This window comes from Delphinapterus leucas, chromosome 11, assembly GCF_059928025.1.
Source record: "Delphinapterus leucas isolate spDelLeu-1000000601 "Yukka" chromosome 11, BTC_Dleu_Yukka2, whole genome shotgun sequence".
Taxonomy (NCBI): Eukaryota; Metazoa; Chordata; class Mammalia; order Artiodactyla; family Monodontidae; genus Delphinapterus; species Delphinapterus leucas.
This window is the reverse complement of record NC_143139.1, coordinates 96798550-96824938: the sequence shown is the minus strand read 5'-3', so window position 1 is coordinate 96824938 and position 26389 is coordinate 96798550. Positions and strand designations below refer to the sequence as shown.

The 26389-nt window shown below is 55.9% G+C and overlaps 2 protein-coding genes across 3 annotated transcripts in view; one reads left to right on the top strand and one right to left on the bottom strand.

Moving 5' to 3' along the window:
- The window catches only part of MPPED1 (metallophosphoesterase domain containing 1), a 79810-nt gene extending 66843 nt beyond the window's left edge, over positions 1 to 12967 (bottom strand). Inside the window, exon 1 of one of the 2 annotated variants that reach the window (XM_022596962.3) lies at positions 1020 to 12967. In XM_022596962.3, the coding sequence (XP_022452670.1) occupies positions 1020 to 1243 (224 nt within the window). In that variant the 5' untranslated portion in view covers positions 1244 to 12967. The remainder of the gene's footprint in view (positions 1 to 1019) is intronic. The other variant, XM_089921426.1, reaches the window with a different exon arrangement.
- Positions 11706 to 26389, top strand: part of SCUBE1 (signal peptide, CUB domain and EGF like domain containing 1) — a 195611-nt gene continuing 180927 nt past the window's right edge. The window contains exons 1-4 of the mRNA XM_089921601.1: positions 11706 to 11746; positions 12715 to 13698; positions 15674 to 15697; positions 21998 to 22061. Of these exons, the coding sequence (XP_089777727.1) occupies positions 11706 to 11746; positions 12715 to 13698; positions 15674 to 15697; positions 21998 to 22061 (1113 nt within the window). The remainder of the gene's footprint in view (positions 11747 to 12714; positions 13699 to 15673; positions 15698 to 21997; positions 22062 to 26389) is intronic.

Below are 26389 nucleotides of genomic sequence, written 5' to 3'. Positions count from 1 at the left end.
CGTCCACAGACATCACAGCAAAAGGATGCTAAGCATGGAGAATGCCCTGGACTGGAGACGGGTGTCAGTTCTGGTGCCTGCCAGCTGTGTGGGCTCGCGTGGGTCACCTGTCTGGGCCTCTGCTTCCTCACCAGGTGAGCCCTGTGGTGCAGGGCTGATGGGAGCGGGCAGCGGGGACAAAGGACGAGGATGTTCTGGCAACATCCGGAGTCGCCCAGGGCAGGGCCAGGAATTTATCCACCTCCACCCTGTGCCACCTGCACCCCTCCCGACCACTGGAAAAAAATCCAGGGAGCGGGGGAAAGGTTCTACCTGTGCACAGGAGTCCCGAGTCTATGTTCTCGCTGCGGCCCCACTGCTGGGGCACCCCTGGTATTTTCCATCAGCCCCAAAGGGCAGGCAGCAGAATTCCCCAGTCCTTTTGGAAAGCATCTCTGCTTTTTCAACAGAAGCAAAGGGGGTCTGGGCAAAAGGGATGGGCAGAGGGAAGAGAGGACAGCCAGGCCAAGCCCAGGGTCCTACCCTGCCATGGGGCCTGCAGCAAGTCCCGTCCCCTCCCTGGGCCTCGTCCTCCCCATCTGTACAACAAGGAACATGAATTAGACCAGGGGGTCAGTAACCCAATACCAAATACCAAGAAGGGGCAGCTGGAACTCAGCTCCCCAGACATTGCCACGAGGACGTATGGGCCTGGGGTTGCCAGGATGTTGGGCTTTGTACGGCAAAGCCAGAAGTCTGGATTTTCATGTGCAATCACCTCATTTTTCAATATTTGTAAAACATTCTCCTGGCCAAATGAAACAAGACTCCAGGCCAGAATTGGCCCACAGGCCAGCACGCTGCAACTTCTCCCACATCCCTCCCGACTCAGAGCCTCGCTGATCTGGGGATCCCAGAACCGTTGCATGAAACGCTTGGGCCCAGAAGCCAGGAGGCACCCCGAGTCCAGGAGCCCACCCCGGACGGCCCTCACCACCCACACCTTCCACCCTGCAGTCCCATCGGAGACGCGCACTCACATCTGCACGTGCGGCGGCTGGAAGCGGCCCTGGTTGATGTTGTAGAAGGTGAAGGCCTGGGTGGGGTTGGAGCTGTACTCATCCACCTCGATGATGAGCCGACTGTGCTGGTGCCTCCGAGCGGCCATCACGTGGGACTGGGAGAAGGCCATGCCCAGGCCGCAGGGCAGGAGGGCCAGGGCCTCTGCTTTCAGGACGCCGGGATCCCACCTAGCGCGCCACATGGACTTCCGCAGGCCGCCCGGGCATCTCCCGCCGCCCGGCCCCGAGCCAGACCTGGGAACAGACTGAGGAGACGGAGCAGAACCGTGCGACAGTTAATCTGTTTGGGATTTGCTTTATTTAATGTCAGATGAAGATTTAGAAAGAGGGAGAGGGCGGGGGAGAGAGAAAAAAAAAAAAACACAGTCGTACAGCTCAAAAACTCATTACAAATCTTTCCAACTCAGCAGTTTGATGAATATACTTTGGTGAAAAGAAAAGGGAAGGGAGGGAGGGGACCAAAAAAAAAAAAAACCCACAACGCCATGGACGGATGCATGCATGGTCCAACATGTTTAAATACTTAAGACTTTTTTTTTTTTTTTGCCTTCGACAAAACCCCCCAGAGCCCACAGCGTGGCTGTGAGATGCGGAAGACAATGGCTGGTATTCTGGAAACAGGTAAGGTAAGTTTTACTTTTCGGAACTGGGGAATAGGAAGGATTCACCTCCAACCCCACCCGCTCCCCTCAGACCCCCCCACCAACACACTCCCACACGGCCACACCCCTACAAGCCCGAGCAGGTGGGGAAAGCACGGGCACAAATTCCTTCATCAACCACCATTTCGCCTAAAGATATCGTTTTAGCAGCGCCCGGAGAAGGGATTTTCCCAGAAAGACTGCCATACACCAACTCAGCTCAGAGGGTGGCCATGGTCGGGCGTGGGGTGGGAATCTACTTAAAAAAAACAAAAAAAACAAAAAACCAACAACCTTCTCAAATGCCTTATAAGGATCTCAGGAATTCCGACGTTCCCAGTCAAACCTTGAATCCACTCAAATCACAGCTTACAAACGCTATAGATATTTTTTTCATTTCTTTCATTGGAAAGTACAGTTTGCATTTGTAGTTACTAGATTAAAATGTCCCTTTTTGATTCCAACTCGGCTATGTGAAATCCTGGAAACAAGACTGCATCCTACCCTGACACACACACTTGCCATGACGGCCCTTGCTTCCTCATTAAGATCATCTTTTTTCTTGTTCTTTTCCATAATCTTTTTTTTAACTATGTAAACAGGAAATGCCTCAAAGATTCGGATTTTTTTGGGGGTTTGGTCATTAAGACCCTCCGACGATTGTATCTGCACTTCATTTAACCAAGGAGAAAATAACATCATTTAAACTATTCCTGGACAGTCAGATCCCAGTCACGTTAAAGGAACAAAAATCCCCTTTGCTTTGCACATGGAAGAAGAATGGACACCGTCAGAAAACAAATTAGACTAGGAAAATGACAAAAATTAGAGACTGGAGAACATTTTAATTAGGTGCAAAGGAGAAATGGATTATTAATTTTTTAAATTCTCAACAATCATGCCCATACAAGGTGCGATAAATACCAATATCCTTCTGCTCTCCCGTCACCATCCTCCCCCCCCAAAAAATGCATCCTGACTCAGAATACACATCCCTCCTTTCCACTTGGGAAGATAAGGAGAAAAAACTCAGCCTTTTCCCTCCAGGACGCACTTGCTCCCGTTCTTTGTCCTGTTTGTTGTTTCTAACGAATCGGTTCCCGCAGCGGATGCAGCGTGGCAAGCCTCCTAGCTGGGTGAGTCAGGGTGTCCAGGCCTCGGGGCCTGTGCCCATCCTGTTTACCCCGGGAGAGGCCGCAAGGCAGCAGACACCGAGGTCCAGGGCTCCAACAGCCCAGATCTGAACAAGAGTTTGAGGCCCAGCCTGGAGCTGGCCTGCTGTGTGACCTTAAGCCAACTTCCTAATCTAAGTCTTAGCTCCGTCTTCTTGGAAGCGGGTGTGATAACAGTAACATCGCCCCCCAGGGCAGCTGCGCAGGTTAAACGAACAGGAATTCTGGGCACAGTGCCCGGCTAATGTTCGCCGTTACTATTATAATCACTGTTCAGTTCAATCGGGGACCTGTGTACGGAAGGCCTGCTGTGGGCAGGTGCTGCCCAGGTGCTGGGGCACCTGTGGTCCAGGGGTGTCCAGTGTGAGCAAAGGGTGCAGCTCCAGGAGCCCCAAAGAACCGCAGTTTTCTCAAATGTAAGCTGACTGCGTCAAGCCCCTGCTTGGAATCCTTGCCGTGGCTCCTCTGATGAGGACCCACGGCCCGCGGGCCCTGGCCACACTCCAGCCACACAGGTCTGTGCCCAGCAGGCTCCAGTGCTCAGAGGCCTCTAGCTAATGAGTGCTGTGCGCTGGTTCAGAGCACGCAGTTCCAACACTTTCAAGGGGCCCCTCTCTAAGGCTCACCACCTACCTATGACACAGGTGTTCCAATACCCCCCATTCTGCAGATGAGAAAGGTGTGTCACCGAGAAGTGAGGTCTCTTGCCCAAGGCCAGCACAGAGAGCGGGTGGTGCTGAGACCTGGACACAGGCAGCCTAGACCCCCCTTGGCCTCCTCTCCATCTGGCCAAACTCACCCTTCACCCCTCAACAACGCCAGTATTTCCTCAGAGAGGCCTTGATCAGGGGTCCCATGAAGAGCCTGGATGTCCCCTGGGGGCTGAGCCTAGGTCTCCCTCGCTCACCCTGGTACGTCAGGTCAAGCCCCAGCAGCTCTGTGACCTGCCAGGGGCTCTGATTCCTCGTCCACGAAATGGAGAGAAAATAGTACCCATGTCATACAGTCGTGAAGATTAAATGAGGTGACACATGTAAACTGCTTTTCACAGAGCCCAGCATATAGTAAATGCTCAAAAATGTTGTTATTGTTGTTTTTATCTCATCATCACCCCAGGGCCCAGCACAGATGCTTCATAAATACTGAATTAGTGAATGTATGGATGCAGGGATGGATGGAAGGATGGAGAAATGGAGGGAAGGATGCAGGGATGGATGAAGGGAGGGGTGTGGGGATGGGGCCCTCCACCCACCCCTGCCCCCAAAGAGCGGGCGCCTGCATGCCCTGCAGCAAGGCTAGCCGCAGTGGGGGAGAACCTGTCTGCACCAGGGGACTCGGCCAGAAAACGCAGGCTGCAAGGCGTCCCGGGAGGCGCTCCGCAGTGAAATGCTGCATTTCACATAAAGGGGGTTTGCAATGGGCCCTGCTCAGAGAAATCAGGGAAACTGGGAACGCAGAGCCTTCTTTTAATACCCATTTAATATTTATGGAGCTGCAGCAGCGTCAGCCACTGTGCGGAGAACGCAGCCGATCCACGGAGGGGGAGCAGCGATTCCCAAACAAACGGCTTGGAGCTGGGAAGCATTTACACCTGGTCCACAAAACAACACAGCACGCAGGCGACGTGGAGGGTGCTGGGACCCGCTGCAGGGGAGACGACCTGGGCTTCCATCCTGGCTCTCTGTCCAGTGGAATGACCTTGAGCAAGTTACACATCCTGGCTGGGCCACCGGGGCCTCCTCCGTGCCAGTGGGCAGGAAGGAAATGGGACTATGAAGAGGAGGGTGGAATAGATTGATTAATGCATTTACTTATTCAACAAATGTTGACCTTGGCCCTATGTGCCATCACCGGTCCAGATGCCACAAAGAGCAGTGAAAGAATCAACAGGTCACAGCCCTCAAGGAACCGGAGGTGGGGGCAAGAAAGCAAACACATAGGTAAATAGAAAAGATACTTCCAGATAATAATAGGTACCTGGAAGAAGACAGGATGGGGTGATGCAATAATGAGTACTGGGGGAGAAGACGGTTGTTACTTCAAATTGATGATCAAGAAAGTCCTGTATAAGGAGGTGCCATCACCTCAAAAGTGAATGCTGAGAGGGAGCCAGACCTGGGAAAGAGAACCAAGGCAGAGGGAACAGCAAGTGCAAAGGCCCTGAGGCAGAGACAGCATCAATAAACAGTCTCATCATATTATTATTGTTGTTGGCCCCTGGTGTGCTTCTGCAATGGAGGAGGGCCTGGACTTTGAGGCCAGAGGTTCAGGGTTCAAATTCGGTGCTGTTTAGCTACGGGACCCTGGGCAGTCACTTAACCTCTCTGTGCTTCCACTTTCTCATCGGTTGCATCAGGAGGTGACAGATGGGGTGACAGGAGCCTTGTGCCGGCCCCTCCATAAAGGACCAGTCAGCCCAGATGGGGAGAGTTGAAAACTTCTTGTTGAAAAACTCCTTCCATTCTTTAGGGCTCGCTTTTCAAAAGTCTTATTCTTTCACAAGGTGGTTTCTCTTTTTGTTTTCCCCTCAGAGACATTTATTTGTTGGTCCTCAGGTGCCTTGAGGCGAGTCAGGCCAGGAGGAGCCTGGATGCCGGCCGAGGCACCAGGCGGCAATTAGCTATTAGGGACGGACGGTACGGAAGCTCATACCCGGGAAAGAGGCCGACCTGGGCCCCACCTCCCGCTGCTGCCTCCACAACCTTGTCTGCCCTCCTTGCTGCATCACCAAGGCCACACATCACACCAGCCTCCAGAACCAAGGCGCTAACACGCACTCTGACCACGCCATTCCTTCCCACACGCTGGATCTCGTCAGGAGCCCGGCTCCTTAGATCAGCCCAGGAGCCCACACCTGCCCCCAGCCTCACCACTCAGGCCAAGCTCTCCACTCCAGGATTCCCCAGCACACCGGGAGTCCCACCTCTGAGCCTTCGCACTTGCTGTTCCCTCCGCCTGGAAGGCTCCACGCACCACCCCCAACTGTGCGCACACACCTGTTTCCTGGCTCGGGGCCTTGGGAAGATGCCCCCCCCCCCCCGCACCGACTCTGACCTCCCTGGGGTTTCTCTCACTGAAGCTCCCAGAGTAATGTCCTGTGTCTGGGCTGAGACGCCAAAGAATAAAACAATAGACAAACGAATGAGTGAGTAAGAGAAACCGTACAGGCCCTCAGGTACCAAGCCCAGACTCCAAAGCAGCTTTAACCTCCTCAGATTTTGGGTTTCTCACCTGTAAACATGTGGAGGCTAAACCTCCCTCCCAGAGCCATTGGCAGGACTGCAGGACACGGTACCTGCAAAAGCACCTGGCTGAGAGCCAGCATCCAGTAGGTTCTCACTAAGCGTCTCTCCTACTGGGGTTAGAAAGTTCTGATGAAACCCAGGAGCTCTTCCAGGAACTTCCGAGAATCGAGCAGAGATTTTCAGATAATCAGGGGGCTCCTGGCCCCTGCCCTCCCATCCAGTACTGGGTGAGTCAGAGGTCACTCCTTCCCAGGGTGCTGTGATTGGACACACCCTGTACCACCCGCCCTTGACTAGTTTTCTAGGCAAACTTCACCACTCCCTCACCCAGGTCACCACAGAACACCGGTCAGCCCTGAAACACCCACTTCCCCCTCGAGGGCAGGCCCTGTTCTGGGACCCAAATGACTCAGATACGAAACTGACCCTCAAAGGGCTTGGAGCCCCGCAGGAGCAGCTGGACAGATTAGCAGGGCAGCTCAGACCCCTTTATGAGGGGGTAGAGGGGAGGGGCCTGGAGGGCCCCCGAGAAGGCCCCTACCAAACTATGAGGCCCCTGGCATGTGCTGAAGGCCCAAAAGGAGACACTGAGAAGGACCTCGGCTTACACGGAGCATCTTAGTAGCAGGTGGATTTCTGCAAAGGAGACAAGACACTTGGGTGGTCCCGGCAGCCCAAATCTGCCCAACAGATATGGAAGGGAAATCTACAAGCCACCGCGCTGCCGGGGTTGCCGATCTGCAGACCAAAGACAGCTTCCCTTTGCCACACGGCTTGAGGCAGCCACTCCCTCAGGCTCTTCAGAGCCAGGGTGGGCTCGGGACAGTCCCGGTTCACGTCTGCTGTCCCCGGTCAGTCATTACGACCAGCATCCTCTCCAGCTCTCAAAAGTGCCCCCATTTCAATAGCTGAAAATATCATAAAGGGTAAAGGTCACCGTAATCCAAGCCAACCAGAGGCTGTTAAGGCGACCACCCCCAAAAGGTACCAATGTCTCTCTCTCTCCATCACTGGCATGTCTGTAGCCATAACTTGAGGCCAGGACGATACTGTGCTGTCCTGAGTCCGAAACTCGGATGACAATCAATGATTACACAGGGGTGACTGTCCATTAAACAGCAGAAGCCCCCCGAGAAACATGTGCCCCGAGAGCCTTTCCCACAGCAGCGTTCTGACGAAGCCCAACACCTGGAGAGTGTCCCCAGGATTCCAACCCTGTCTTCACCCCCACTCCTCTCCTCCCTGGACCGCGAGTGGGGGGCAGCCAGCAGCCCCAGCCCCTGCAACGGGTCAGCCCAGCGTGCAGACGACTGTCTCTGGCCGGTCGCCCAGAGCGATGCAGAGAGGAAGGCGGCTCAGCCCAACGCCCTGCTCGCTGAAGCTTTTGTTGAGAACTTAGCGGCAAGGCGGCAAAACGTTGCAGAAAAACCACGCCCACGCTAACACCTAAGTTGCGCCCCCCCGCAAAGCAAAATGCAGGAGAAATCATATTTAACAGAAAAGTGCCCAGGTGTGGGGATTTGGGAATGATTCTTTTACAGGTCATGCTTCCACACGAGCTCAAAAGTCACTTTTAAACTGGTTTTTTTTCCCGTTGTTTTGCTCATGCCTGAAAATATGCAATTGATTAGTCAGTAGTTGAAAATGTCAGAAAGGGTAAAAAAAACAAAAAAACGAAAAAAACATAGGAACTCAAAGGAAAGGAAAAAGAACAAACAGCCCAGTAGGAAAAAAATCAGACCCAATCCCCCCATGTGTCTGAAATGACAGCCCTTATGTTTGACCTCCTTCTTTATCAACTGTGGGTTTCCAAGGGAAAAAAAAAAAAAAATACTGGCCTGCAGCTGGTATTAGCAGCCACGTTGAATAAGCTGATGGGCCAAGTCGATGAAGGAATCCACAAATATTGTGAAAATTAGACCACATTCCTTGAAAAAGGATCAACCACGAGTGACTTTAAAGCATTACCACTTTAAAACCTTTTAGCTGGGCCCATTTTGAATTATGACTACATGATTTTAAATTACACTTTCTAATTCCTCGCCGCCTACCCCCCCCAAGCAGTCGTTGTCGCTTCATTTTCCAATTATGTACTTTTATTTCAGAATGATGAAGAGTGCTACTTACTGGATCATGTCCTGTCTGCCACAAATAGCTGCTCACTTATTCCTTTAATTTTAGATATGAATGCAGTCAGTTCACCCCGCTGGTCTTCAAATTCGGAATCCATTCCCGGAGCACAGAACGAGGCCCGAGAAGCAAAGAAACCCTCAAAGCTCGGGCTGAGAAATACGTTTGTAAAGCAGTGCTCTGCTCCATAAATTATTATAATTCTTGGTGCTTTCTATATCCATCTAGCAGATCAGCAATCACATAAATAATGGTGAATGCACTGATTTTTCTTCTGCAAAGTGCTATGTCCTAGTTTTCAAAATAAAGCATTTGGAGAGTCGCGTATCTGTGGAGTTGAGATGGGAAGCTGCTCGGATCCATTTCAAACAAGCACGCACACATACCCACACGCAAAAGGAAATACGAGTTACATGTGAAAAAAATTAGCATTCTGCATCCTTTTCCCACGTACGCGTCAAGTAACACTCAACATTAATGGAGGTGTGGGATGCACATGGTTGGGGAGGGGGAGAAGCAAGGGGGTCTGGGGTGCTCAGCGTTCAGTTACAATTTGCAAAGAAAGTGAATGTGGATTTACAGTTCTCATGGAAATCTATTAAACAGATGTCACTGAAGCATAATCAAATCGGCACTATGGTAATTCTACACTTAAGTCTGAGATTGGGGTTTTGCCATTTTTATGATCAGTTTAAGTGCATTTTTTGTGATCATGCGGGAATTTGCAGTTAAGGATTAAATCTCCAAAGTATGATCAATTAACTAATGTGTCTGAATGACAAACTTACGAAAAGCAAAACTCCATTCTCCACAACCCCCCCCACCCCACCCCCCGCACACACACACCCCTTTGTGCGGGGAGCCTAGGGTGGGGGAGGGAACGTTTGCCTTTTCCATGAGCATTGCAATGCCAAAAGCACTTCGTTGTGAAGGGGGAAAGGCAGGGTGCAGGGATGAGCTCACACTTCTCAGGTAGCCGGTGCAGTATATTTTGCAGCCTTGCAGGCTGCGGTACTGTCAGAAAATGCAAAAGCATGAAATGAAGGGGAAACGGGAGGCAGAAGCATCATTTTCCCCTTAAAGTGATGAAATTAGCATGCGCGATGCCAAAAGTCTTTTCATGTGTATCAACGCTGAGCCTCAAATCCTTCTTGGAAGGAGGGGATGGAAATGTGAAGTCATGCAGTAGAAGCAAACTTTCAGGGTTTGGGGTGGGTTGGGGTGGTGGAGAGAGACACCTACTCCATCCTTGAATCTGAACTCAACGCATCTCACAATCAACCAGAGGGAAGACATTTTTGGGGGGGTACCTGCATCTACTTATGGTGTACGAGCAGAGTCTGACATCAAGCTGGCCAAGTTCACGTCCAAGAAAACTCCGCCAAATGGTAATTCACAGAAAGGCGTGGAAAGACCAAAGAACATCTCAAGCCACTATCTGAGTCCAAAATTAAAACATACAATCCCAAATTGCTAAGATTTATTTTTTTTTATGGGATTGGCCTGCCCTCGTTGGCCACAGATATTTTAAATGGAAATAAAGCATAACTAAGTCTTGTCTCCTTAGCAGGGGGCAGGGGGAGAATCAAAATAAAGTGAAGCATTTGTTTTAGCAGCAGAATGGCCGTATCACCAGGGAGAGTCACAGCAAATCAAATTAACAGAGGAACTATTTATACCTTCTCTCCAACACCACCCCCCAAAAAGGGGGCCTCTCTTTTTTTGGTCTCCCCTAGGGTTGCTTTTGCTTTTTACATTTTTGTCACTTCTTCAGACCCGAGTCACACAATGTCAGTGGCAGTTTGGAGAGGACGCTAGCTGGTGGTCTCATTCCGTGGGGACATCCACACCCCAGGAAACACGGCTGCAGGGAATTGCTTTCAGGGTGACCCAGCATAGTCTAGATGGTTCTTCCCTTCGCCCCCTCTCCTCCCTGCCCCCCAAGTGTTTGGCATATCTGATACTAGAGGGTGAGAAGTTTGGCCGGAAGGAAGACCCCACAAGCAGCCTGTCTCACATCTGCGATGCCATTAACTGTGTGATCGGTGGGCACAGAGCAAGCCTGAGAACTCATTCCCGGGCTCCTGCACCTGGGGAGTCCCTTTCCCCAGGGTCCCTCGCTCCAGAGGTGCAGGCAGACAAAAGGTACCAATTTGCTGAACGGAGAGATCTCAGAGAGAAGAAGAATGGAAAGGGGGGATGCTTGAAAAGACCCTTTTTCTGTTCCTGGTGAGGGAGGGGCAATGGGAGAGACATGTCACATTGTCACATTAAAGATTTTGACAGACAATTGAGGGATAATGCAGAAATTCCACCCTTACTGCAGTGCACCGCCGAAACTTGAAAGGCATTAACTAACCTCCACTAATTGCATGTTTTTCTGTGCATAATATTTACTTGTTAAAAGTCTTTGCCTGGATGATTAATTTCCTCTGCCCTGCTATTCGTGATCAGTTCACAAGCCTGAAATTGGGAAAACGAAATCATTTTGATAGATTTAAAAGATGATTGCACTTTGGGGAAGGTTTTCTGTTTTCCACTAGTCCAGAGCCCTCACCCAGAATGCTGATTTCTCTTCTTGAGTGCCACCCTTTAGTGAAATCCTGCTACCATCCTTAATTCCTCAGACAAGTGCAGAGACATGTGTCCTGTGTTAGGTGAATGCCTACAAGGGAATGTAGCAAGTTCAAGGGAAAACAAATGAACTTAAATTACTTTCATCGGATGAAGGTTTAATAGTGGACTGGGAAATTTTTAAAAAGCAGGCTTTTCTTGAATGGCTACTTTATGTGTCTGTGTATCACTGACACGGTTTGGGCGCTAGCAGAAAGATCCTAAAGCCCCAGTCTCTTACCTAAACTTAGACCTACTCTATCTGTCCATAAACACAGCCCACAGGGTTAGGGTATATATGAATGATTTTAAGTGTTCCCACAGCAGCTGCATCGGAGATACGACATCCCATATGTAGGTGACACTCTGAGCCTGCCCACATGAACATCATAGGGATCTACTTCAATCCAGGTCTTCGGAAATTCCTAGGACTAAGAAATAAATAGGAAGACTGCCCCACGTTGAACCACTTCCGAATACGCGATCAAACCACTGTGACCGGATTATCGCCTTTTGACTAGCCATCAGCACCTCCACGGAGTGAGCACGCAAAGAGATGTAACCATTTCGCAGAAACCCATCTTAAGGAAAAAGATTTTACAAGTGCTGTGGGGCTGCCACTTGGAAAGCCAATTTGCAGGGAGCTGGGCGTCATGAAGCACCGTTTATTATGCATGGCTGCCACACCGCAGTCCCCACTGTGCCTGGCTCCACAATGACTCCCAAGCACCCCCCGCTGGCTCTACAGCCCCGGTGTGCTCCCCACCACCAGAGGCCTGCCTCGGCCCAGCCAAATCCACCACCCCCTCCCCAAATGGTCTCTTAGTGCGTTGGCTCGCGTGGATGGAGGGCCTGGCTTCCAACTTGAATGTGGCCGTCAGCCGGTGGCCTCTGAGACATCCCCCAGAGCATTTTAGCCAATGTGACAGATTATTCATGAAGTTGGTTTAATTATTTTTTTTTTGCAAACACCAGGTAGGGTATTGACGATGGTAGTGTCTGCTTGGGCCCCCAGCATGGCTGGTCCCGGCTAACAAGCCTCCCACCACCATTCAAGTCCTGTGGGGCCAGCTCGCCCTCCACCAACCAGCCCACTTTTGTTCACTGGTCTAATTTCATAATTATTTGCCACTTAACAAGCTCTCCTCTGGGCCGTTCAATAGGGGCCTTGGAAATGGGGAGGGAGAGGCAACCAAGCCCCCAAGGGGAGCTGGGAAAGGCTCTGACCCATCACTGGGCAAAGACTTCCCAGAGAGCTCAGCGAGCGGCCTTGGGGGCCAGTTCCAGGGTGAGGCCACCTGATCCCACCTCCAGCCTCCCAGCCCCAGTGGAGAGGGGATGGGAGGGGAGGGGATGGAAGACACGGTGGCCAAAGCTGTGGCCTGCCACAGACTCCCGGACACATCAGCTCTCAGACTGACCCTCTTCTGTCTCCACCGATTCCAGGGAGATTATGCGTGAATTCACTCTCTCATAACAAGTCGCAGAATAAACACACACGAGACAAAACTGTTCCTCAGCCTGGGCAGTCCATGAAATACTGCCTGCGTGGCTGGAACCTGCCTGGTCAGCCACTGAATCCCCTGTGCCCGGCGCACGGCAGACAGTAACAAATATGTACAGAATGAGTGAGTGGATGGACGGGTGGATGGGTGGGTGGATGGATGGATGGATGAAGTTTGCAGTAATGCCTAGCAAAAGTGGCCATTAGACCAGCATTAGTGCCCGCCTCCCTTGCCCCCAAGTACCAGCAGGGGCTTCGCTGCGCACAGTAGGCTCTCAACGACTAGGGGCTGCTATTGTTATCACCATCTTCATCACTTGCACCCCACCAATCCGCTTCTTCCACCAGCAACTCCGCCAGCAGCCAGCAGCGACTGGCGAGCTGGGGAAAAGTTTCGCTGACCCCTCGGCCCCAGTCAGAGTCCAGCGCCCCGGCCGAGCCCCTCCCAGCGGCACCCGCTAGGCCGCCAGGGCAGTCGGGGTGCCGGGCCAGGGCGCCAGCAGCCGGCAAAGGCAGCCAAAGTAACTTTGCTGACGCCCCTGCGCCGCGCCGAGGGCGTCACCCCGTGCCTGGAGAGGGTCCCGGCCGCGCCCCCGCCCGGCCCGGCGTCCGCGCCCCTCGTCCGCCGCGCCCCGGCCCGCGCCCGGCCCGCCCCCCGGCCCTACCTGGCCCCGGGCTCCTCTTCGGCGGCCGCGGCGGCCGCGAGCTGCAGCGCGCACGGAGGGAGGCAGGGGCCCGGCTCCGGGGAGGGAGGCGCGCAGGGGCGGGGGCTCCTCCGGCGGCGGCCGCCTTGCCGCGCGTCCGAGGCAGCAAGTGGGAGCCAGACTCCTCCTTCGGGGGGCGGGGGGCTCCCCGCCGCCAGCTCCCTCGCCCGCCCGCCCGCCTGCCCGCCTGCCCGCCCGCCGCGCGGCTCCGAGCCTCCCCAGCTCCCCCTCCCGCTGCCGCCCTCCTCCCTCCCCCCCTTCCTCCCCGCCTCCCCCCTCCCCGGCGCCGGGAGGGGCGCGCTCGCGCCTTCGGTCCCCGGTCCCGCGCGGCCGCCGCCGGGGCCCCCACCAAGCCGGCCAGGCCTCTGCCCTCGGCCCCCGCCCGGGCCCGGCGACGCATCCCGCCGCCCAGGGGAAGGGAGCTAGGGTGCCGGCCGGGGCGCGGGGAGGAGGAGCGGAGCCCGCGCTGCGGAAAAGGGCCGGCGGCTGCCTCGCCTCGCCCAGCGCCTCTAGCCGGCCCCGGGCCCGGCCGCGCGCGGGGTGGGCGGGGAGCGCGGCGGGGGCGCTCTCACCTCCCGAGCCGCGGCAGCGGGCACCGCGTGCTGGGGCTTTCGCTGCTCCTTCCGGGGTGCCGCGGCCCCCTCCCCCGGCCCGGACCCTCTTCCAGGACCGCGAGGGTACCGGGCCCCGGGCCCCTCCTGCCAGGAGTCTGAGAGTTCCCCTCCGCCCCCCTCTCCAAGAGATGTGGACCCCAGCCCCTAGGCTGCATAGGCCTGGCCCCCTTCCTGCGCCCCCATCTCTTCCCTCTGGGAGTCCCAGGTCCCCAATCCCGGGGTAGAATGGGTGGCCAGCAGAGGTCTAACCCGGAGTGGGCAGGTAAGCTGGTCTGGACCCGAGGACCTGGCCCTTGGCTTGAAGAAGGCCCTGACTTATTGGGGAGGGGGGAAAGCAACACCTCAGCTTCCGTGGCCCTACCCTGGGGAGTTTGAGAGGCTCCTTGTGACCTCTAGCCTCTGACATGGGTGGAGACTGGTGTCCACCGGCACAGGTCAGGCCAGGGCCTCCCAGACTGAGAGGCAGGTGAGAAGGAGGTGTAACTCCTCAGAGGTCCACCTAAGGCGCCCCAACAAATGTTTGTGGGTTCCCCTCCTCCAGCACACTCGCATTACCCCGTGCCTCCCACTTCCACCTTCATCAGAGCTTCAGACACAACCCCCAAGGACAGGACACCCCATGTGGGTGCCTCAGGCCTGGCCTGCCCCTGGGAAGAGCCAGTCTGGTAGGGCGGCAGACAGGGACAGGGCAGGTGAGGGCGGCGGGGAAGTGGGAACAGCTACCCAGTGGGGCTTCCTGGAGGTGGACCCACCCCAACTAAGTGTATGCAAGGAGAGAAGGTACGGAAAAGGCATTCCAGGCAGGGAACAGGGTTTGCAAAGGCCTCGGCGTACTTGTGATGGCAGCTTCAGTGGAGCTGAAGAAAGGAAACGTGCTGGAGGGGCCTCGGATGCCTGCCTAGGGGACTATCGGTGGCAGCCGTGGAAGGTTTTTGAGCAGGGGCACCTGACCGAGTTCACCTTTTCAGAGTTTGCTCAGGCAGCCCTGACCGAAGGGGGAGGGGCTGAAGAGGGCAGAGACTGGAGCTGCGGATGGAGACAAGGGGGGCCTGGGCGGCGGCCCTGAGGCCAGGACGGGGGGGAGGGGGTGCTGGCTGAGGGGGCCTCAGCTGGTCACCCCCCTCCTGCTTCCTTGTCTATGGACCTCACTTGGCAGAATCGCTGGGACGATTCTGGGGCAGAGTGAAGAGGCCAGGCTGGAAATACAAGGTCAGCCGGGCGAGTGGGAGGAACAGGTAAAACACGTGGTGGGTGGATACAGCGATGGCAGGCCACTCAGTCTCCCTCTGGGGCCAGTCCTGGAAACCGGGTTCCCCAGTCCCCTCCCCCACACCATGAGTACTTGCTTTGGCTTCCGAGGCCATGCTTACCTTTGCAGATGCCCAGCTCGAGTCTGCCTGGCCCCCTGAGGGTCAGAGCCCCAGGGCAGCCTCTCCCAGGCCAGGTGGAGAGGAGTGTGGGAGCGGTCACCCGGGAATTTAGGAAAGTAACCCCAGGTAAAAGCACAGGCCTGCTGCCGGGGAGAAGGTTTGGTCAGTCCACTGTCAGCTTCACAGCTCAGGTGGCTGCAACATCCATCTGGTACCTGTGCCGTCCTGGGAACTGTGTGTCTGCCAGGCCCGTGTTGTGTGGCCAGGGATGCAGGGGGCACCCATGAAAGGCCAAAGGGGAGACACACCCAGAGAACACCCCAGACTGAGTGTCAGGTGGGAAGGAGAGATGCCCACCCTGGGGGATGGAGCAAGGCTTCCTGGAAGAGAGGGCCTAGGACTGGGCCTGGAAGAAAGGGCAGAATGTGGACGGGGGAGATGAGCCTGCTGGGCACTACCAACAGTAGGAACAGCAGATGCCCAGGACGGGGAGGGGGGAGGTGCGGACCCCTGAGGGACTGGAGCATTCCGTAAGGCAGGCCTTGAATACCATGACCAGCAGGTCACGGGTGCCCCGAAGGCTTTTGAGCAAGATGCTCTGTGGTGTCTTGTGTCCCAGCACCCGGGACAAGGCCAATGTCAGGTGAGTGAGTGAATGAATAAGCAGATGAAGGATGAGATCCGCTGACCTAACCTCCCCTTGACACACAGAGCCTCCCAGCTCCTCCAGCCGGGCTGTCCAACTCTGGAGCATGAAGGAGCATCCCAGACTCAGTGGGGAGCATCTTTCTCCCCCTAGGGATGCAGCCTTCCCAAGCACAATGTCTCCATGGGTCCATCCTACCTGCCTGGGAGACAGGGCTTGGGCTCAGTAGCCCAACAGACTCCACCTGTTACCTGCCAAGGACAAAGCCACAACTTGTTTGTGGCCTCAGGAGACCCGAGGGGGCGTGTGGCTGGGGATGGTGGAGAATTTTTGGTCTTGGTCTTGAGGGGAGAGCAGAGACGTTCTTGTGACTCATCCTCCAAGATCAGCTTCCTCACCACCTCTGATCCCACCGGGCCTCACCCCAGCTCCCAGATACCATCTCTTATCTTCCCGGGATATGCATTTATTGAGCAATTACTATATGCCTGGCACTTAGCACTTCCTTCGGAGCAAAGCATGAGCTTCCCACCAAAGGGGCCTGCATTACGTGCACCACCCAGTCCCAGACATTGAGCTCTGAGCTTGACCCATACCTACCCTGGTCCAGGCTGCCTCCTGAAGGTCAGGCTGCTTTGGGCCCCAACCCTGCATCCCGCAGGCCTGGAGCCCATCATAGATGCCCAGTGAACGGGCTCCGAAAGATTGAGAATGAGGAGTGCAGGATGGGCAGGGTAGACCCACTCCTAAAAGAGCAACCAATCTGGCAAACACAGCAGACATTCTGCTTTTGGAAAATTTAATAACACAGTGGTACTTGTTCGTGGAGACTAATAGAAACACCACACAATCCCACACTGCTAAACCAGCCAGGGGATGGCCCGTTCAGCTGGGAAGCACTTCCCAGGCGCCTACTATGTGCTGGAAGCCAGAGAGAAGTCAGAGAAGGCAGGCTCTCTGCCCTCTGAGAGACAGGTGGTCAGCAGATCCTCATGACACCAGAAGGAAAAGGGCAGCTGAGGGCAGGGACAAGGGCTGCAGATGCAGCCTGGGGATGCTTCAGAAAGGTGATGTGTGTGCTCCCAAGAAGGAAGACTTCACTACGAGGATAAATGGGACAGGGACAGCCCAGCAGAGGGACCGAGTGCAAAGCCGCGGAGCCTGGGAAGAGCATGGCGTGATATACCCTGGCCAAGAAATTCACCTTCCAGGAAGGTGTCCCAGGGCAATAACTTTAGGCAGTTTATAATAGCCCCAAATCTGAAACAAGCTAGATGCCCAGCCAGAGGGGATCGGTTTTAAAAATTACTGTATGTCCAGGGAATTTCAAACAGCCAAATCCTGTTGCTGAAATGTGATGTGGCAGGAAAATGTCCATGCTCATCCCGCATCCCACAAACAAGTGAAGTAGGTTCCACAAGAGTGTACCTGATTCTGGGTTTTGAAAAATGAGAAACAGAAAAAAAGGAGTTAGGTAGAGCAAAATGCCAACCCTGAGGATCAGATTATGGGTGATTTTTAACTTTATTTATGGGACCTTTTTGTTGTCTTGAACTTTTCTATGATCATCAGAATATCGTGAGGGATGGAGAGGGGGGCATTCTGGGAGGGATGTGAGCAGAGTGGCAGGGGGGCATGTAGGGCAGGGGCTGCGATGAGCTGGAGGCATGGCAAGGCCCACGCCCTGGAGGACTCTAGGGCCTTGTTGACCGAGGATCTCCTCAGGTCCTCCATGATGCCTGGCTCAGAGCCAGCCCGCAGGGTTCGGTTATTATTCAGCAGGTATTCACTGGGCCCCTACAGCATGCCAGGCGCTGTGTCAGGCCCCGGGAATCACCCTGGCAGAGGAAGCCAGAGGATTTTAGGGGAGGTGGGAATCAGCATGGGCTAGGAGGGTTGGGAGAGGCTCCCTGGAGGAGGTGACCCAAGCTGGGGCTGGAAGGACGAAGCCTGGCTTGGCATCCCCACCTCTGCCCCATTATACCCCTCCAAGGTCTCCACCTGCCAGCACAGGTCTGCCTGGATACTGACACAGCCTAGAGGCAGGTCAGTTTCAATGCAGTCATCTGGCGTGGGCCTTACCCAGGTCTTCCTATTGGCCCAGCGCCCAGGGTAGAAAAGCCACACCCTGTCAGGGACCCCAGGCCCTGCCCACCTCTGGTGAGGCTCAGGTACAGCCTATAATGACTGCCCCAACTACTGAACCACTGGTCCAAATCCTGCCTCTGCCACTTATAGCTTGTGACTCTGAACCTCAGTCTCTTCTTTTTTATGATTGTAAAGCTGGTACAATAATTTCTAACTTGAGGGCAGTGCCCATAGAGCACCCTGTACACAGGTGGCACTCAGCAGGTGGAGGCTGTTAATGCTGTCACAGTTCTTGATACCAAGTCTGGGGATCTGGATTCTAACCCAGTTCTGCCACTAACTTGCTTGGGACCTCGGGACATCCTCATGTTTCTCCAAGCCTCAGTTTTTTCAACCCGAGGAGAAAAGTGATGTAACAGCTTGCTCCCGGGCTTGCTCCAAGATGAATGACAAAATGTGGAAAGACCTCAGGAGTCCCCTCCTGCCCCTGGCTGAGGATCTGACCAGGCTGTTGCCCAAATGAATCCTCCGCCCCGTTCCAGGGCGCTCCCCGCATATGACCCTCGGGCCATCGCCCAGAAAGCCATGTGCAGAGACGGGCCTTGTGTAACGTGAGCTCCAGGCACCTAGCTGATCATTCCACAGGGGTCGGCCCCTGGCAGATCGGCCTGGAGGGTGAGGCCTTTGTCACTGGACAGCTGGCCCGAGACATGCTCAGGAATGACGTTCCTGGCCCCAGGTGTTGCTGCTCCAGGATTGGAGTCCCCAGGAGCTGGGCAGAGGCCAAGCCCAGGGAGGGCCGTCCCCTCCCTAAAGGCTGTGGTAGCCAGGGGGATGCTACAGCCCACAGTCCTCCCGAGGGAGGTTTCAGCTCCTGGTGCCACTCCCAGTCTCCACTGTTGTGGGCAGCCTAGGTCCCAGGACCCATGACTCCGCCCCTCACCTGCTGCCTGTGAGCCCTTTATTGTTTCTAGAGAATTTTGCCAGATTCCTATGACTGGTTCATTTCTCACAACAGCCTGGCTGGGATCTCAGCTAGGGGCAACCTTCCCTGTGAAGGGAAATCTGCAGGCCCATTTTACAGATGAAGAAACTGAGATTCCAAGAGATTTATTTGAGACCTGTCCAGTTAGTATATGGTAAAGTTGGGACGGCAAGGCCAGTCTTCAAACTCCGGGACACCTGTTCTCCCCTCCACCCACCCTGCTCCCCCCAGGTGCCAGGTCAGCTCCTTTCAGCCCTGCTAAAGGCCCCTAACACATGTAGGTACCATCCCAGCATTGCCAGGGGTTGCTGAGTTCTGCTGAGCTGTCCAAGGTCCTGGCCAAGCCCAGTCCTGCCCTGCAGCTTTCTCTGGTCCTTCCCTGGCTGCCACCTCTTCTGACCTCCTAGATATTGAAGAAGTGGGAACAGGTGAAGCTGGGCCTGCCCAGGGCCCCCATCCCTGCAGTGCCTGGACTCCCTGTGGGCCCTTGGATACCACACTTCAACTCTCAAAGCTTTGGTTTCCTTTTCTGAAAAATGGGTGCAACGTAGGGCAGGCCAGGAGGCGATTCATATTCGATAAACTTCCAGAGATATCCCGTCCACTTCCTCAGGGCCAGGCAAAGCCAGTGCCATAGAGGGACTTGGCGCTGGCCCTGCCCTTGAGCAAGGGGTCCAGAGGGTATGGGTCCCAGCTACACACAATGGCTACACACTGCTGAGCAGAGGGGGACACGGGCTGGGGGCTCACAGGGGACCTCTCATCCCTCTTGGGGACAGAGAAGGGGAGGTGCTCAGACAGTGCCTGGTGACAAGGGCAGAGGAAGGAGGGCATTTGGGAGGAAGGGCCAAGTAAGCAAAGGCCTAGAGGCAGGAACCAAAGGCAACCCTGTGGTGGAGGAAGGCGGGGCTCAGACAGAGGAAGAGACAGAGGTGGCACCCCTCCCAGCACACCTGTAAGCCCAGAGCTGAGCCCAGGGAAGGGCGGGCAGAGCCTGGCCAGATCCCTCAGCAGTGAATGATGTGAAAAGGGGACAGGGGGATGGTGAAGAGGGGCCCTGGAGACAGAACACCCAGGGCTCCGTGACTCACAGATAACAGTAAGTCACAGGCACTTTACATATGTCCCCTTGTTCAATCCCCACAACTCGTGCACCAGCTCAGGGTGAAGTGGGGGGTGATGGTGGTAGGAACTGAGACACAGTGGGGTCCACAGGCTGCCAGTATCCCCCTCCAGCGAGCTTATGATTTCCTCAATGTCCCCGAGTTCTGCATCCCCCTCCGAAAAACAGGTGAAAGTACCGCCTGCCTCCTGGGGTCCTGGTGGGGTCAGGTGAAGCACAGACTGTCAGTGGGCCCTGAAAACCGGGCCCCTGGGGACGTTTGGCTCTACTGCTCGAGCTCACCAGACCTCTCCGGGCGGCTCTGGCCATCGCTGGATGCCCTGCACGTTCCCTTCTCTGGGACGGCCGTCTAGGAGGTGCTCCACCCCGATAACCCTGTCCAAAAGCAGGTTGGGCACCAGGACATGTGTGACCCCATTTCTCACAAGAACTCCACTGAGGGCCCAGGTGCCATGACCAGTAGTGGGAGCGCCGGGTTCAAGTCAGGCTGTCTGACCCCAGAGCCGGGTCAATGGTGGTGCCGGAGGCGAACATGAAGAAAGAAGGTAGAAAGCGGGGTTTGCTCCCGTGACCCACGAAAGGACCGAGAGGAGAGAGAGAGAGAAAGAGAGAGATCCTGGCCCAGCCCCAGCCCTCTGCCGCTCCCACCCACACCAGGAAGCCTGTGGGAGGCTCGGATAAGATGCTTGGGACACAGGCCTGGTCCTGGCACAGGTGTCCTGGCCAGGACCATGCAGAGAGCAGGGCCCCCAGGCTGGTCCAGACCCTGGGGAGTAGAGAGCTGGGAGGTGAAGGCACCAGGCACCAGCTCAGAGCGGGCACCTCCTTCAAAGGCAGCAGGACCTGAAACCTGGGCATCCGCGTGCCCACCTCCTGCCCCTCACTCCTGTGTCTGGTGGCTCCCCCAGTCCTGGCCACCTGCCTCCTGAATCCAAGCCCCCCATCCTCATGGCCTTCCCTGGGCTCCCTGCTCCCCACACTACAGTCAGGGCACCTCCCCTGCTTGGGAGCCCTCAGTGGCTCCCTAATGCTCTTTAGTCTGCATCCTGTGGAGGAGGGGGTGGGGAGACCTCTGCCCATCCCTCTCAGGACTCAGTTCCCCAGGAACCCTACCCTTCCTAGGCCCACCATGGTACTATAACTGCTCTGCACTCTACTTGCTACCACGGCCGGCGACAGGGTCCTGAGCCTGGGAACCCCGGCTGGGATCAAGAGGCAGGGGGGCATCTGAGCAGGCCTGGAGGCCAGCAGCCGGTGAGGCTGGGGCTTCCTGCCACCCTCCCATCACCCTATTTCTCTCCAGCTGGAAGTCCCCCTCTCCGGTCACCCCTCACCCGCGAGAGGCTGTGCTGGAGAGGAGAGCACAGTCCGAGGTGTCAGACAGGCCTGGGCCTGCCACCGGCATCCTGGGCAGGGCGCTTGACCTGTTCCCTCACCTGTAAAACGAGAGTAAAAATACCTGCCTCGTTAGGTTGTTCCGGTCACGTGGGGTAAGGGCTGTGAACTGCCTGGTGCTGGCTGTGACTCGCAGCAAGTACACATCAGTGACGGTCCCGAGGAGACGCGGCAGCCCCCTGCCCCAGCCCCTCCTTGATCACTGGTTTTCCCATGCTGTTCACTGCCGGACCCGCAGCTCCAGCAGGTCCTCAGCAGACACTTTGTGCACCAGGTGTATTAGACAGAAAAGCCCCGGGAAGCACTCCCGCTTTTGCTGATGCCTGAAAGCCCCACACTGGGCAGCTGTTGGCAAAAGGCAGAGTCCCAGGGAGGTATTGCAGTGGGGGCGGGGTGCCAGCCTCGCCACGCAGGTGGCCCCCCCGCGCCCCTCCCTCGGGAAGGAAGCTTCTCCCCCGCATTCCTGAAAAGGCCCTCATGCCTCTACTTGTAGGTCCCCCAAGCCCATTGCTCCCCACTTCCCCAGGGACCTGTTCCATCTCTGAGGTCTTCTTACCTGTCAGAAGGCTCTTCCTTCTGTTGAGCTCGTTGCTTCTTCCCCCCTTGTTCCCCACCCACCTCCGGGACTGCACTCTCAGCTCCCTCCAGGATGGCCCTGAGAAGCCCTAGGGCCATCAGCAGAACTCCCTGTGTCCGCTCCCCCCAGACTCACAGCCCCATCCCGCAGCTGTCCCTCGGCTAACCTGGCCGCATACCCCCTGCTCATCTCGGTCCGCTTCTCTGGACGAGCCCCAGGCTTTCCCTTCCCACAAGCTGTGGCATCCAGACCAGCACTGAGACCAAATGCAGCTCTTGGATGGGCATGGGGCGAGGGAAGAAGCCAGCAAAGTACTGTTGTGCTGCGGCGGCGGCAGTCATTCACACCCTAGTCTGAATGTTTCCAGCCCTTTCCTAACAGCAGTTTTGATCAGAATCATCAAAGTAGGGAGAGAGCTCAGTGCCCTTCTATTCCAACCTCACCCTATTCCTGTACTGTACAAAGAGGAAAGTAAGGACAAATTGGGAAAGAAACATAGGAGAGGGGAAACTCTGTCCTCAGATTAGAGGGAAGGATGAACAGTTTCTGAAGAGGAGGGTCAAGGGTGGAGGGGAGGGAGCTGAAAACAGACTTTTGTGACTTCTCCATCCAGGGTGGTTGATGCCAGAGGCCACAGGGCTGCTGATAAATCTTACTGATCTAATCCACCAGGATAACCCCCTATTTCAACCTATTTTATTTTAAAGTGAGGCTGGCGCTGTTGGTGACCTGGCCAAAAGGCACACTGCAACTGCGCAGATCTTCATGACCCCAGCCTCCACACGCTTCCGTCTCTGACGATGCTCTGCACATGGCCAAGGGGCAGAGAAAGATGCATGTGCGTGTGCCCCAGGCCAACGCCCCAGTGAAACATCACTCATTCAGCATCCCTCCTGACTCCCATTCCCAGGCTTCCCAACACCACCCTGCTGCTGCAGCCCATCGCGGATATGACAAAGGCTGCTGTGTTTGAGCACACACATTATGCTTTTAATTCTCGTGATCACCCGGGAAAAGTGGCATTATTATTTCCAGTTTACAAATGACAGGCTGGGGCTGAGAGAAAGGACTTGCCCAGGGTCACACCTTGAGTCCCTGGTAGGGCTGGAGTGATACCAGTTCTGGCACCATTCCATCCCTGGCCGCTGGCTCTCTGTTGCTGCCTGGGCCAGAGGGGCGGCACAGAAACAGCTCAAGCCTTAAACCTTCCACTGTGTGCTCTGAGCAGACATCACTAATCAATGGCAGTGCTCTTTCTTCTTAGCCAGAATGCCACCTCAGAATCCTTGCACAGGGCTCCAGGCAGCCACTGTGAAGTGCTGGCCCTACAAACATCATCTACCTGCCTTTACCAAAGGACCCGCTGAGCTCCTCCCTACCCACGGCCTCGGCCGGCAGCTCTGCCCTTCCCTGTGTAACAGAGGCAGCTGCTTCCCTACAGGGTGGGGTCTGGAGCTGATCCGGGACTCACCATGGTCCAGCAGAGCTCCCCAACCCTCCACCATGCCCTATCCCCAGAGACTTGGCCCCTCTCCACAGCTCTCTGGAGCCTCTACCTCCCCACCTAGAAGATGGCCAGTCTTCGTACCCCACGGAGCCACAGAAACTGCCCCCGGCCTAAACCCAAAGCTGCAGCCCTTCCCAAAGCCACTCTCCAGGGCTGCCCCTCCAGCTCTGCCTCGTTCAGGGACCCCCCTAGCCAGTACCTCCTTTTCTACATCTTCAGGCAACCCCAGTGGACCAGCGCCTCTCTACCTGCATTTACACCTTCTCATGTCTCCTGACCTAAGAAATAAGACCTCTGTCCCTCCCATATCACCCTCCGGCCACTGCCCATCTCCTTCGCCTTCTCGACCAAGTTTCCTAAAGAGGCCTCCACACATGCTACCTCTGCTTCCCTGGCTCCCCCGCCCTCTTCTTAGGCCAGGCAGGGTCACCAGCAGCCTCCTGGTGTCCATCCCTGTTCTGCTCACCCCCAGCCATCTGGGCCTTTCCCCCTGCTCTCAGGACAAAGTCCAGCCACCTGGCCACGGCCCTTGTGTCTGCATGTCCTGGGCCCGGGCACATCTCCAGTCTTGTTCGATGCCCCACCCCACCCTACTCTCCAAATACACCTACCAACTTCCTTCTCATTGGCTCTGGGATTCCATGCTAGCTTAGCCCTCTGCCCCTGGTTAAAAACAAAAACAAACAAACAAAACCCACAAAGCTATTGCTTATCTAGAACTGCCATGTGCCAGGCGTTGTGCTGAGCATGGGTTAGCCAATCCCATCCTCCATCCTCCCATATTTATTCATTAACTCCAAAACTATTTATTGAGCACCTACTTTGTACCACACCCTTTTGCAAACACTAGGGTTCAGCGGTGAACTGTGATGTAGGTATTATTGTGCCAACGAACAGGTGTGGAAACTGAGGCTCAGAGAGGCTAACTGACCCGCCTGGGCTCACACAGCCATGAGGTGGGCTCTACATCCTGCACCCACACACCCCTCCACACCATGGTCTTCCTGTGGGTCCCCCACTCCAAGTCAGCCCCAGAACCCTGACCAACCCCCACCTCCCGCCTTCTTCAGTTGCCCCTGGAGCCCAGCACCCGCAGTGCTTTGTTCTCCTCCCCCGGAGCCCCCCCACCCTCCCTCCTGCCGGGCCACCAGCCTAGCTGCTGCCTTCCCTGGGAGCTGCTGCCAAGCCGTCAGCCCCTTCCGGCGCCCCGAGGCAGTGAAGGCAGCAGCCTTGGCAGGCAGCAGCCTTGGCACGCACCCGCCTCCGGCCGCTCCCCACGTGGTCTCAGGCACAGACACCAGGCCTGTAGGATGGGAACCCAGCCCCAGGCCCACAGCTTCAGAAGGCAGGGGAGGGTCAGAGCTGGAGAGTCCAGCCCTCCCCATTACAAATCAGGACACCGAGGCTGGGGATCAACCAGGCCTCCTTTGAAATTGTCTAAATTAGTTAAATCAACCCATCAGGGCTTCCTTGGTGGCGCAGTGGTTAAGAATCCGCCTGCCAACGCAGGGGACACGGGTTCGAGCCCTGGTCTGGGAAGATCCCACGTGCCGCGGAGCAACTAAGCCCGTGCGCCACAGCTACTGAGCCTGCGCTCTGGAGCCCGCGAGCCACAACTACTGAAGCCCGTGCACCTAGAGCCTGTGCTCCGCAACAAGAGAAGCCACCGCAATGAGAAGCCCGCGCACCGCAAAGAAGAGTAGCCCCCGCTCGCCGCAACTAGAGAAAGCCCGCGCGCAGCAACAAAGACCCAACACAGCCAAAAATTAATTAATATTTTAAAAATATATAGATAGATAGATAGATAGATAAAAAAAAAAAATCAACGCATCAGAGTGACAATCAGATGTCTGGAGCAGGTAGTTCCCTCTACTGGAAGGCTCTTCATTCAACTCCTCACCGGCACCTCAGAATTCAGCGAGAACAGGCCTTTCCTCAGAGGAGGGCCCTGACCATCAGCCGGCTCAAAACCCCCTCTCAGCACTCACCCCAGATGCCAGCCAACAGTCAGCCCAGATGGGCCCCTGATGGCTAAGGAAGCTTAGGGGTGGGAGACGGGGCCTCGTGGGCTCCATGTTGGTCCACTTGGCAGGCGGCTTCTCCCCACACGTGGACACCTGGCCGGCCCTCCAGAACGGCTGTGTCTGGCCCCCAGAGGCAGCTGAGGGCTGCACAGGGGGACACCTGATTTCACAGAGACACCAATGGCGCCAGGAAACTGTCCCTTGCCCTTGGCTTCAAGGTGAGGATAAGAGAGCCCAGCCCTGGCTCCAGGCTCACCTCCGTGGAGACCTTCCTGGTTCTCTGAGCTTTCACTTCCCCCTCTGCCGAACTGATTCTGATTCTTCCTGGTCAGCCTGGTGACAGGTGAAAGGAGGTGATGGGCACGGACCACTGCCCTTCCCCATCCTCCTGCTGCCCTCTTTTCACAGTGAAAAAGTTCTGAGCGGCAGGAGGGCCCCTGGAGACAGCAGAGGCAGCCGACCCGCCCTGTCTGGGGCCTCCCTCTGCCACTTCAGGGCCCCTGAGGATACCTGCTGAGACAGGGGTCTAGGGCTGCCACACTGGCCGGGAAGCAGCGAGGGGGAAGAGTGTCTGCAATAGGAAGCATGCCTGGGGAGCGAAAGGATAAAGGCTATTATCTGGGAGGGCAGTGAGTTGAAGGAAGGGTTGAGAAACAAGCATGCGGAGGGAGAGAGCCACGTAGCCCTGTGGCCGTCAGTACCCACCCCGCCGTCCCACTTCCAGGTTCCGGGTCTACCTGTTCTGGCTTCAGATTCACGGGAGAGGATCCCATTGGGCCGCAGTTGGGTCAGGTGTTCAGCCTGGACCAATCAGTTATAACGGGGGCGGAGTCACATAGCACAGAGTAGGTCCGGCTGATCCCAGAGAGGGGAGGAGCTGTGAGCGGGGCGGCCGCTCACAGGTGGTTTCTCAGTTACAGGTGGGAGGTTGACAGGCTCCCGGGACAAGATGTCCCTCAGTAGTGCACCCCAGCAACCTTGGACCAACCC